Here is a 13,723-nt window from a genome sequence, read left to right on the forward strand (position 1 = left end):
CTGTGTATAATTCAACTCAGGGAGATTTGATTTTTAGTTACAGGGCAGCATTGCTTCGGCCCCATAGACTAGGAAGAAATGCGTTTCACCCGTCGCCCTACGGGATGTCATTCGAAGTGCCCAGAATACATTAGGCAACTCGGAAGCCCAGGCTTATAAGCGGTTGAAGACACGGGTTTTGATTCCTTGAAGTACTAGATTGTTTGCCCGCTCGACCTTTCCATTACTTTGTGGATGTGCTACGAACACAGAGAAGACTATAGTGCCTAGTTTCTCGCAGTAATCGATGAATGCCGCACTGGAGAACTTAGTGCCGTTGTCGGTAATGATCCTACTCAGGACGTTGAATCTTGTCATGACGCTTTTCATAATGAACTTCTTGGTAGCTACCAAAGTGATTTTTCTGACAGGTTCAGCTTTAATCCACTTGGTGAAGGTACCAATTGAGACGAATAGGAACTTGAAGCCCCCGGGTACTACCGGGAAAGGCCCCAGAATATTCAACACCCAAGTCATGAATGGCCACAACAAGAGGATCGTTTGCAGGGCCAGAGCGGGTTGATATACTTGTTTGCTATGAAATTGACAGCTTGTACACTTTTTTATTAACTCACCCACATCATGGAGAGTCGTAGGCCAATAGAAATCTTGTCTGAATGACCTTTTGACTAGGGTTCGGAAGAAAGCGTGAGCTCCAGACACCCCTCTATGAATTTCTTCGAGTAGTTCTCTACCTTGCTTCTGAGAGATACATTTCATGAGTACTCCGTGAGCACCTTTTCGATAAAGAATACCGTCCACCAAATATACATCTTGGATCGAACAGAAATTTGCTCGGTTAGTACATCGCCCTCATGAACAACACGATCTTGAAGGTACTTGCAGATTGGGTCCATCCACGAAACTTCGCTTTCGAGCTGCATCATGAGTTCCCCATGACTCCTTTTGGGGCGTCAGTCCCTAGCGAGCCCCCAAGCTGGTTATAGGTCTTGTAGACTACCACTCCTTTAGTTGTGTCCTCTGATGATTTCACATACGACTTTGAAAGTTTATGAAAATATTGGGTTGTCTTGGAGATTGTGTGGATGCTAGGTAGGCAAGACTATAGGCGAGGCAGTTATCCTTCCTTGGGATATACTTGACCTCGAGCCCGACGAATTTTTTTTCCAGCTTCCTCACCTCCACGAGGTAGTCTGTCATGGTCTTACCCGAGGTTTGATACTCCTTGCTAACTTGTCTCACCATCAACTGTCACTACTACAGAAATGGTTGTCAGTGCCAGCTAAAAAACGCTATCAGTAGCGGTTTTTGAACCAGCACTGATAGTCCGTGACTTTCAGTGCCGGTTTATGAACTGGTATGGATAATGAGTATCAATACCGGTCCATGGTTACCAGCTGACACTGAAAAGGTTCCCGGGAGCCAAAAAAAATGAGATGGCTCAACTGCAGCTACTGACTTGATCCGACGAGTCGCCAACCGAATCGCAGAACAGAACAAGAACGCACAAATGCAAGCACATGATATTCCTCATACATCACAACATGTACTCGTGATTTTATTCTCTGAACAATGTCATACAGATCGGCACAAACACGAAAATTGTAAGGCTCTGTTTAGTTCTAAGAATTGGCTACGATTAATAGAATTGAGCCCCAAAACCAAATCCAAGTTGAATCAGAATTGCCTTCTAATTCCAATTTTCTTATTTGGCTACCAAAGAAATTTCAAACGGAAATGAACTCTCAATGCAGTTCAATTTCTGCTTGGATCCATCAGGCAAATGAATAAGCACATAGCGAAGAAACAAACCAAAAGGCTCACCGGCCATGGACACCCGTGATGGCCATGGAGTAGTACGCCCCCGTGCGGCAGCCATGGAGCACGGCCCTGCGGTAGCCCTGGGCCTCGACCCCGGCGACGGCCATGGATGCAGCTTGGCCCCGTCATCGGCCTCCACATCATCTCCGGCATCACATGCGTAACCTCCAGGAGTTGAGATCGAGGTGGTGGAGATGACGATATCAGAGGCTCCAGATCCAAGATTGTGCTGTCCGTCGACGCCATGGGCAGTGGGCACGAAGCTAGGACCCACGGTGGCTGCCATGGAGCTCCCCGGCGGCCACGACCACGGGCTTGGGCTTGGGAGCCGTCGTGGGAGACGGGGATGGAAAGGGAAGGTCGATCCTAGGGAAGGAGGTGGTGGAGGACGGCGGTGGCCGACGACAGAGGCTGGCGATGATTGGCAGCGGATTCGGCGACGGTCGGTGTCAAGGTCGCTGATGGCAGGCGTGGTCACTAGCGCTGAGCGGGATCGATTTCGATGGTGGTGGGTGCAGTCAAGGTCGCCAGCTGCGGGAGTAGTCATGGTCGCCAGCAACTTTAATGGTGGAGCAACTAAAGAGATAAGGGAGAGAGAGGAACTGTGCGGAAGAGATAAGGGAGAGACACAGAGAGAGAGATCGAGCCAGACGTCAACACACGAGTCAAAACCAGAGTGAATCCAAATTTTGGATCCGATTCAATATTCAGTGCCAGCTCGTAACACGAACCAGCACTGATAAAAAGTATCAGTGCCGATTCATAGTTACTAGCCGGCACTGAAGTATCAGTGCCGGTTTGTGCTAAGAGCCGGCACTGATACTGAGTATCAGTGCCGGTTCACCTTAGCTCAAACATTGATCGAGAGCGGGATGTTACGAACTGGAACTAATACTTCATCAGTGCCGGTTCTGACCTAGTCGTGAATGACTAGTTTTGTTATAGTGTGTGAATCCTCTTTCACAAGCAGACGGCGGATGCCAAGAGTAGAAGTTTGGAAACCCTCCCAAATTATTCACTAAATACGGGCAAAATTAAATTTAGTATGGATTCATTTAGTTGGTGGTACATCTGTCCATCATAAACTATTCATGTGTATGTGGGCGCCACAAACTGGAGGAAATTACAAGGAAATCAGAAAAACGGATAGACATGCCCATTAGCAGATGCATAACTTAGGCAGCAGAAAATATAGAAACTAGAACAAGGTAGCCAGCCTCCAGTTCACATTAACAAGATATGTTCCAACTAGGAGTAATCTCCAATGCAAAAACTATGAGCATATACATCGTTGGATCAGGAGCCGAAAAGAAACCAGAAACAAATACAAAAACTACGAACCACAAAGCAGCCTTCGTCCAACTCGAGCTAGCCTGTGCCTGAATCTCACGAAGAACTAGAAGAAGCCATGGCCGGATCTGTGAGGTTGCCTCCACTCGGGGAGGGGAACAGAGGATGGGGAAAGGTCGGAAAGTCCCGTCACATCCGTCCGTACCATGAGGTAAGGAAGACACGATATTAGACCATCTTTAATCATATTCTTTTCATCTGATTCCTTTTCCTGTTCTTATTTCTTTTTTTTTTCTCATCTCTAACTGTTTTAGGAATGCTAGCTACCCGTTAAATATATAGACAAAAAATATAAAGCTTAATATCTTTGTTATGTAACTAACTATCACACGTCTAATAGTCACTCTAATACTTTATCACTTCTTTGTTTTCAAATCCTAAAGTCTTAAATCTTCGTAATTGCTTGATGCCCAAAATCTTGAATGTGCAACTGTTGTTTCTTGAACATTCAAGTGCATTCAAAATTTACTAGCCCATGGAGTCGCACGGGTTGACAGACTAGATTGGATAATGGAAGAGAAAATCTCCTGGTCTCTGCATCCAAGGATGCACACAGCCCAGATTATTACAGCATTTAAGTAATCATGTAAATAACCATGTGAAAAGGCCTAGCAGGAGACGGTTTAAGCAGCAGCCTCCGGATGATTATCATTTTTGGAAGCCATGAAGCACGCACAGCAAAGGCACCGACTCTTCCCGTTATTGATCGATCTCTTCTTCTGCTCCTCCTCCCGTTTCTTCGCCGCCTCCACGCGCGTCTTCATGTTCGCCGTCACCGGCAGCCACCCCTTCTTCGCCATCGTGAAGAGCGGTGGCGCCATGTACAGCACAATGAAGCACAGGTTCGGCAGCACCCTACGTACGGAACGTAAATCAATCAGCACGGGGAGGTGTGCGTAATCAAGCTCTTTCACGTGTGTAGCTTACCTAGCCATGTACACGACGCAGACGAACAGGAAGCAGGTGAGGACGATGATGCAGATGGAGGAAGACATGTCGCGGGTGGACCCCGCGATGTAGGCGCCGACGAGGCCCATGAGGTCGACCATGGTGGTGAGGACGAGGGCGGCGACCTTGGCCTCCGTCTGGTAGAACTGCTCGTTCAGGAGCAGGAGGATGATCACCAACGAAGTGGCGAACGCCGTCGCGTTGAAGTAGTAGAACGTCAGGTACCTCGCAGCGTTTCGGTCGCGGAGCACGGGGTTGCCCGCCACGTGGCCCGGCTTGTCGTCGTCCTGCCAGAAGCCGCCGGGAGGGTTCAGCCCCGCCTGGTATGTCACCGACGCGGCGAGTGTGGCGAGGACCATCAGCCACCCGCGCATCTCCTTCAGCCACTCCTGGTGCTTCGCCGTGGCAGCGCCGTCGTTCCGCGTGCCGGAGCTCTCGGCGACGTGGTCTGCTTGCTCGTGCCCGGACATTGCTACGTCGCACGTACCAAGCTAACAGGTTCGACCTGTGACACTTGTAATATATGTACGCCCTTTTACAACGCAGGATTAAAAACCTATAGGAATGAAGGAGATATAGGAATAGAATAGAAATATATGTGGAAAACAGATGATTATAGGAATAGGTGTTTGGATGAGTTGTAGGAAAAACACAGGAACTGTTAGAAAGATTTGACATCACCTATGCATTAAAAGAGATATTAAAATCATCACTTGTTCACTTACAGGTGGGCCCATCTCCCCTAACGCATCAGTGAAGCTTCATTTTGCCTCGATCCTACGCGCAGGGAAGAGAAAAAAGAGATCAGACCTCATGTTTCTTTCCCTGTAGCTTTCCTATGGAATCGGCTCCTTTGGAATTTTTTCTTTGCTTTTCCTACGTTGCTTTTCTCCGTTTCAAATGATACTACAGTAACCAAATATTAAGGAATCCGATTCCTCCTTTTTTTCCTCCGTTCAAAGGACCCCTAAAACACATATGAACTTGTCTAAAATGCCTTGGCTGAGATTAATTAGTAGTACGGGCATATAATATATTCTTGTATACGATGATGGGCTATCAACAATTTCGATTCGACCGACCCAAGGATGTGGCTAGTTAGGTAGGTAGGAATAGGATACCGCGCTTTATTCCACTGAAGTAGGAACGCACACACAAATGATTAGTCTCTTTCTTGAGCTGTTTCAATACCAAGGCTCCCTTTTGTTAAACCCTTTACCTTCGTGTTTTTAGTAACTAGTACAGATGAACTTCAAAGGGATTTTAATAGTTTCAGGGTACATATGATTCCTATATATGCTTGCCTGGAATATGAAAGGATGGTTAGTTAACTTGAAATTTTTTTGTTGTTGTTTAGGTTCCAAGAAATGGGAAAAAATGTGAGGCCACTGTCGTCGTGCATATGGAACATGACATAGATCTATCCCAGAAAATATTAAAAGAAAAATAATTCTATCATAAACCCTAACATATGGTGCTTGGTCCAATTTGAACCCTGGTGTATCAAATGGTTTGTATTGGGCTTGAATTTTCTAACAAAACCGTTTTCTTTAAAACCTAATTAACCCAATTATTTTGCATCCCTAAGTTTCAGCAAATGTGAAGAAAGTCATGGGTGTAAGATATGCTATAAAATGAGAACAAAAAAAAATCATCGGAAAAACATGACCGCCCGTGCACCATGCGAAGAAACAAGAAATAATAATTCCTTTTACAGGATGCAAAAATGGTCATAGTTTATTTTTTGACAAACTTTTTTATGCGGTAAGAAAGACCTGCTCAGTGATTTGGTGGATAAGGATAAGGACCCGTTAGACTATTTCGGAAGTACAAAATGTTGAAAGATGTTATTTTATAGCAGATCTGCAGCATGATTTTTTCATATAGTTTTAGAAAATTTGGAGTAAAACCACCCTCAAAACTTGGGCTAGGGTTTGAAAAGGCGGTTTTCAAAAGTTCAGAAGTGTTGAAAGTTATAATTTTATAGCATGATCTACATCTTTTTTTTTTGTATATTTTCAAAAACTTTGGTGTAAAACCACCCTCCAAAGTTAGACTAAGGTTTGGAACACGCGGCTTCCGAGCTTAGGGTTCAGAAGAAACAGTATTATACTTTTGGACCAAGCATCATAGTTTAGGGCTTAGGTTGGAATTTTTCAAAATAAAATATTAATCAAGAACACAGATGTATTATCATCAGTAATGTGGAATATTAGGGCATTTACAATGGTACATCCTTTTTCGTCCTCCTGTTTTTGGCCCTACAGAGTGGAGTAGAGCAGTTTGGTAGCTCATGTGACTCATGACCTTGAGGTCACGAGTTAGATTCCCACCTCCACACTTAGCAGTCCATATAAATGGAGTATTCTATTTGTATGCATATGGTAGAGGGTTATACCCAACATTTTTTTATTCTGCAGGCAGAAAAGAAAAAAGAAATAAAAGAACGGCACAGTCTACCCTCCATTAAAAGTATAGTTTGTCTCGTGTTTGTATCTATGAATCCCCAGTTTAGGGAACCCTCTTGGCAAGTTCAATTCTCGCCCCCAAAGCACTCTTTTTTTAGTTGGGTGCAAAGGAAGGATGAGATAGAAAGGGATCCGGTACTAGACTACCAACTACTTAATTTAATATAAGTAGTTAAGTAGTCAACTAGATTAAATATTTTTTATCATAGTACGTTAATAAATTAAGCTTGCGAGCGGGGGAATCGAACCCGTATCTTCTCCTTGGCAAGCATTTGTTTTACCATTGAACTACGCTCACTACAACATATATTTTATAGGGTATAACCACCTAGGTCGATCATCTATGTCTGGGTCGACCGTTTCATTTTTAATTAGAGTTTTTTCATTAATTGTCTATCAATTAATATTCTAATGGCACTAGAATTTCATAATAATGAAATAAAAGAGGTAATAATTTGTAACGCAAACAACATTTTACGTGTATCACAATCCGAAGTTGTTTTTTAAAAAAGTCCTTTTTGTATCAGACTACTAAATACTAAAAAAAAGTTAAGAAATGAGAGAATTCAGGATAGCAACCAGAAAGACTAATCCAATCCATAATGATGTACCAGAAAATACAATGTTTTATTATTTGGCCAACCATCAGGAGAGGCAAATACAAGGGGTACACTAATTACTAAGACCGAGCAAGTCGCAAGTAATGCAAAAATAGCTAGTTGGAAAGCAATAGTCATATTTATAATCCTCTAAGGTACCATCAAAAAACGTTGACTACATATTTATATTTGATCCCTCACTTAATCAAAATTGTACTAAAATACAAGAAGTAGGAGGGATTTAATCATGAATCCATTTATTCTTATCTTCAAAACTTTTCCTTACCGCTTTTATTTGGATGGGTTGAGGGGAGGGGATTGTCACCCCCTAAAACCCTAATCTAGTCATTAAGTATGCATACGCATCATGACATCATGCTTCATGTGATTGGCTTTAATTTAAGTAATTAAATATGTTTTGAAAATGTTACGTTATTGATCAATGCACGTTTTCCACACACACACACACACACACACACACACACACACACACACACACACACACATACATATATATATGTGTGTGTGTGTGTGTGTGTGTGTGTGTGTGTGTGTGTGTGTGTGTGTCATGAGTGAAAATCATTTAGAGATAGTTAGGAAGACCCCAAAGTCTTTTAAGAAGGAGAAGAAAAAGAAAAGGAAGAAACGGAGAAAAGAACGAAGGCTTTCAGCACATGGGCCCTTCCCGCAGTCTGACTGCCAGAGCGCAAAGGTTCCACTTAAAGCCATCGACCAACTCTCACTTGCTCTCTCTCATTCATTCACTTCCTCACTCCCTCCCCTCACCAAACCGTCAGAGAGAGAGAGAGAGAGAGGATCACCTCGACCACCTTGATGGTCGGAGATCGATAGAGAGGACATCCCTAAGCTCTCCGAAGGCTTCCCCGAACCCTTTCTCATCGTCTTCTTCATTGGAGGCACTTCCGTGTGACTTCTTCCACCTCATGGCCAAACCCCACCCCGGAGCCCGATCTTCGAATTGAAGCTTCCCCAAAGTTGGCCAATCCCCCAGAAAGTTTCCCCACACCGAGGTGAGACTTCCCCTACCATTTCCCCATCATTCCCAAGATCTAACCGGTCCCCATTTTGTTTAGACCTGAGCTCCACCCTAGCTATAGATTTCATCCATGGGGTCCTCGAGTTTGGCCCGTGCATGTTGCCTAAGACACCCAAGAAACATTTCTCTAGTCTTGTAGAGTGTTTTGGTACCCTTCATGGTTGAAGGCATCACCAGAGCCTTCGCCGATGACCTCACCGAGGTGTCATCGGCTAGGCCCAGTGGTCTGATCGCAGTTAAGGCCGGTATGACCACCAGGTTGTGACTTGGCTAGTCAAAATCCATAGTCAAGAGTCAGACCGCCACTAGGACCGGTATGACCACCAGACCCACAGTCTAACCTCCATGGGTCTGATTTGACCGCAAGGTATACTCTATACTCAGTACTGTTTTCTTACCTGTTCAACCCCCACGGTCTGACCTCCGCCTAGGCTGGTCTAACCGCCAGCTACTCAGTACACTGTAATCTTAGGTTGTCTTATACGAGGTTCCAACCTCTTTTGACCCAATCACTTAGACGTTCTTTTGCAAATGTTTTGTAACATGGTGCATTTCATCTTGTTCACGATCATGCATCATAAGAATACATTTCTGTTCGTTCATTTGTTTCTCTATAAAAATCCCGGGTTATCCTGGAGACCGTGAGGATGCTAGGCAGACAAGACTATAGGCGAGCAATTTTCCTTCCTTGGGATATACTTGATCTCGAGTCCGATGAATTTCTTTTCCAGCTTCCTCGCCTCCGCGAGGTAGTCCATCATGTCCTTATTCGAGGTCTGATACTCCTTGCTAACTTGATTCACCACCAACTATGAGTCCCCTTTCACAAGCAGGCGACGGATGCCAAGAGCAGAAGCTACTCAGAGTCTAGCGAGCAGACCCTCATATTCGGTTACATTATTCATGGCCAGAAAATCAATCTTCAAAGCGTATTGTAGGTTTTCTCCTGTTGGAGAGATCAGTATAATCCCAGCCCCCATGCCTTTAAGCGTGAGTGATCCATTGAAGAATAAAATCCATACATCTGATAAGTTACAGCGACCATCTTGGGATTGATCTAATTCTGTCCATTGAGGTACGAAGTTAGCGAGTACTTGCAACTTGATTGTTATTCAAGGCACAAAACAGACGTCGAATTCTCTGACTTCAACAAACCACTTAGCAATTCGGCCGATTGCATCTCTGTTGTGCAGGATCTTGCTTAGTGGGAATATTGATGGTATGGTAATCTTGTGAGCCTGGAAGTAATGTCGTAACTTACGAAAGGCTATCAGTACAGCATATAGTAGCTTATGTACCTACAGATAGTGTTCTTTAGGTCCGTGGAGCACTTCACAGATGTAGTACACTAGTTGTTGGCTTTTCTCTTGTTTGTCTTGCGCTTCTCTTTCCACCACCAATACCCCACTTACAGCACGTGGTCCGGCCATGATGTATAACATCAAATCTTCATTAGGGTTAGGAGCGATTAGCACAAGGGGGGAACAAAGATACATCTTCAAATTGTTGAATGACTCATCTGCTTCTTTTGCCCATTCAAACTTGTCATGGTGCCTTAGTAACTTGAAGAAGGGAAGTCATCAATCTCCAAGCTGGGAAGTAAACTGCCCGAGGGCTACCATGCATCCTGTTAGTCTCTGAACTTCTCGCATTGACTTGGGAGGTTGCATCTCTTTAATAAATTTGATCTTATCCGGATTGACTTCTATTCCCTGGTAGGACAATAGGTAACTGAGCAGTTTCCCCGCGTTAGCTCCAAACGCGCACTTCTCTTGGTTCAGCATGACTTGATTCTTGTGCAGGTTGTTGAACATTTCTTGTAGGTTAGAGATGATATATTCCTTCCTTTTGGTTTTGACAATGAGATCATCGACGTAGGCCTCGACATTATAGCCAATCTGATCATGGAGTGTTATTTGCATTCCTCATTGGTATGTGGCACCAGCATTCTTCAATCCGAAGGGCATTTTAACATAGTAATAGACTCCAAACGGAGTAATAAAGGAGGTCTTCTCCTCATCCTCTATATGCATGCTAATCTGGTGATAATCGGAGTAGGCATCGAGAAGGCTTAGATAGTCACAGCTAGAGGTGGAGTCATCTATCTGATTTATTCGTGGTATAGGAAAAGCGTCCTTAGGATGGGCCTTGTTGAGATCAGCGAAGTCGACACACATTCGCCATTTACCGTTTGACTTTCTGACCATAACGGGTTTTGCGAGCCACTCGGGGTGATCCATCTCCCGAATAAAACCTGCATTGGTGAGACTTTCGATTTCCTCTTTAATTGCTTCTTTCCGGTTAGGTGCGAACCATCGGAGTTTCTGCTTGACCGGCCTTGTGTTGGGCTAGATAGGTAGTTTGTGCTCAATCACCTTCCTGGGGATCCCGGGCATGTCTGACAGTTGCTAGGCAAACATATAGGTGTTTGCCTAGAGGAAGGGGATGAGCGCAAATTCCTATTTGGGATCCAGGTTGGAGCCAATCCGAATGGTCTTGGATGGCTTTGTTGGGTCCAGAGAAACTGCTTTGCCTTCTCCGTAGGACTTCACAACGGCCTTAGGCCACGATTTTTTTCATCTCCTTGTTGGGTTGATGTTGTGTGGCCATGTCCAAACTCCACTTTTCACAGCGTAGGCCTGCTTTCGTGCAAACCTAGACGGTAATGACTCCCTCAGGTCCCAGGATCTTCATGCACTGATAAGTGTAATGCATGGCTGCCATGAATTTGGCAAGAGTAGGTCTTCCCAAGATGGCATTATATGTCGTCTCGAGCTCGACCACGTCGAACAAAATTTTTTCTATCTGAAAGTTGTCATGGTTCCCAAAGGTAATGGGTATTGATATCTAGCTGATGGAAGTGGTCAAAGATCCAGGTACTATATCGTGGAAGGCTTGAGCAACTAGCTAGATAGTAGACCAGGAGATCTTCATCCCTTCGAGTGCATTTGCAAAGAGGATGTTCAAGGAACTCCCTCCATCAATAAGAACTCGGGTAACCCTGCAGTTATTTATCATAGGCTCGACCACTATCAAAAAGCGGTCTGGTCATACGAAGTTATCAGGGAAATCTTCTTGGCCGACGGGCAATGAGCCCTAGCAAAATGGAACCCCTATCTCCCATAGTTGCCCAGCCCCTAACCCTAGAAGTGAACAGACGACGAGAGCTCAACTCCTGCGAGGTTGCCGGTGAGGCTCTGTCGTGAGCCCGTGCGAGAACCCCATGCGCTTCTCTACTCTGCTCCGTCCGTCCTGGCCAATGGTTGTCACATCGCTTGCGTGCCACCTGGGCCCTCTGGCCACGGTAGCTCAGCCTGGCTGAGCAAGCCACGGCTCAGCTCGCTAATGGGCCAGCTTGCTGGCTTATTGGTGGTTGAAGGCCCTTTTAGTAGGCTAGCTTTCCTTCTTCGTCCCAGTCACAAAAATAGTCGTGGGCCTTTAATAGTATCATTTCGGAATTTCTTGAATTAATTTTAGATTAATCTTTCGGAAGTCATAACTTCTTCATTTTAACTCCAATTTTGGCGATTCTTTCACCTAAATTTGAGATATATATATTTCTATCATAGTGTGATATCTATTAGGACTCATTTGGTTTTCCATTTGGTATTATTTGATTCTTCAATAGCATAGGCCGTCATTAATCATAAATCGCGCTTTGCAGAACCAGAGGACTTCACCTAGAACCCGGAGGATCCTGACTTCAACCAAGGACTAGAGGAAGACTTCGAAGAAGGCAAGTCATATCTCCTTGATTATTTTAAACCCAATTTTTAATAATCTAATTGATCAACTTAAAACTTGACTTATTATCACATGTGTTGTATATTGTGCTATTTCAACTACTTGTAATAGTTAAATCATATCAAACAATTGCCATGCCTTAAATGTCATTATCCTGAATCCATGTCACCCTAAGATTACCTGTTGTTATCTATATTAATGTCGAACAACACCTGGATATCTAGTATGCTTAGGATTGAATACATCTCTTCGGGGATGCCACCTATGGAATACATCTCTTCAGATATGTCACTTCATTGAATATCAATTCATCTCATATGCCAGTAATTCCTTTGATGATTGTGGTATCCTTGATATCGTATGGGATATGGCGGGTGGTGTGTAAAAAGGGTGAAAACTGTTTTGGCGGTGGCAGGTAGAGTAGTCCTCCGGTGAGTATGCTCTTGGGGGCTTTAATTACATGTGTGGTACTGCTAATGTTCAAGATGCATGCCTTGTCCGTATAAAGGACAGATTCATTGCGCCGTCATGATAAGCCATCACAATGCAACCATGCATCCTATTATGGGCAGGACTTAACTTTTCTATAGCCAAGCTGGATATCTTACTAGGACGGCTGAGAGTGCAACGGGAACCCAAGCATCAGTCATGTGCTCCGCGGGGGTGTTTTGTTGAACCAAACACTTTACAAAGGTCAAAGTGGTACCCTGGCATCCCTTATGTAGGCCTGGAGCACTTGGGGTGTCTCGTAGTATAGTCTAGCATAGAAGGGCGATTGAAGTATCTCGGTATGATTCGCTCCTCCGCTTGCAATGGTTGGAGGCTGAGCATATCGTGTGGGTATAGTGTACAACCTCTGCAGAATGTAAATCTATTCGAATAGTCGTGTCCACCTTCATAGACATGCAAGGCAATAACCTCACTTGGTTAGACTCGGGACGTGTGTATCCTTGATGGGTGAGTGTGTGGACTAGATATCCATATGATGAGGTTGCTGGCTTGATCTATCAAAAGCTGAGTGGTATTGTAGGTACACCAGACACATTGATAGGGACTACGGAGTGTGGTATAGCCCCTCCCAGGACCGAAAACCCTAGATATACCTTGTTACCATATTTAAACTATTTCAAAGTTAACAATAGAAATTATAACTAGATAACTGCATAAACTGCTTTACGCTTAAAACTAAACTGTAAAGCCTTATCTTTGAGTTATTCTTTTGCATCTATCAACTCCTTGAAGTAGTATAGGGTTTGCTGAGTACCTTCTGTACTCATTCTTGCTGTCATTCAGATGAGGAGTAGATCTAGCAGTCACGTTCGTACCCGAGCTGCATGTGGTTTTGGGTTGTTATTCCGCTGTGCTTTTGTTGGCCAATTGGTCAGGTTTGTAATGTACCATATGGTTTAAAGACCTTTTGTATTCATGTAACCTTAATCTCATTATATACTATGTATGTCTGTGATGTCTCAAATATTATACTATGCGTATCAACTACTTGATACATAGACTGAAACAGGAAGCATAGGAGATCCCAGGACTAGGGTCTTGCAGCCATCCTCCGAGAACCCTTCTGTTATGTTTGGAATCACATATCAAAGGTGCAAGAAAAGGGGAGAAGGTCAACAATTGGTCTTAGCCTAGGGTGGAGTCCGAGTAGGAAATCAGGATGTATCTACATAGTATAGAGATTACTAGATTTTAGTTTGGACTTGTCATATAGGTTGAGTTATAAT

General features: G+C 44.0%; 1 protein-coding gene across 1 annotated transcript; it reads right to left on the minus strand.

Moving 5' to 3' along the window:
• Window positions 1-3,269: 3,269 nt before the first annotated feature.
• On the minus strand, window positions 3,270-4,739 carry LOC133903525 (uncharacterized). The gene is made up of 2 exons (XM_062344937.1): window positions 4,099-4,739; window positions 3,270-4,026 (listed from the first exon to the last, which is right to left on the minus strand). Exons 1-2 carry the CDS (start codon window positions 4,587-4,589, stop codon window positions 3,795-3,797), a joined length of 723 nt encoding a protein of 240 aa, XP_062200921.1. The 5' UTR covers window positions 4,590-4,739; the 3' UTR covers window positions 3,270-3,794.
• Window positions 4,740-13,723: the final 8,984 nt, after the last annotated feature.

Source organism: Phragmites australis, chromosome 21, assembly GCF_958298935.1.
Source record: "Phragmites australis chromosome 21, lpPhrAust1.1, whole genome shotgun sequence".
Taxonomy (NCBI): Eukaryota; Viridiplantae; Streptophyta; class Magnoliopsida; order Poales; family Poaceae; genus Phragmites; species Phragmites australis.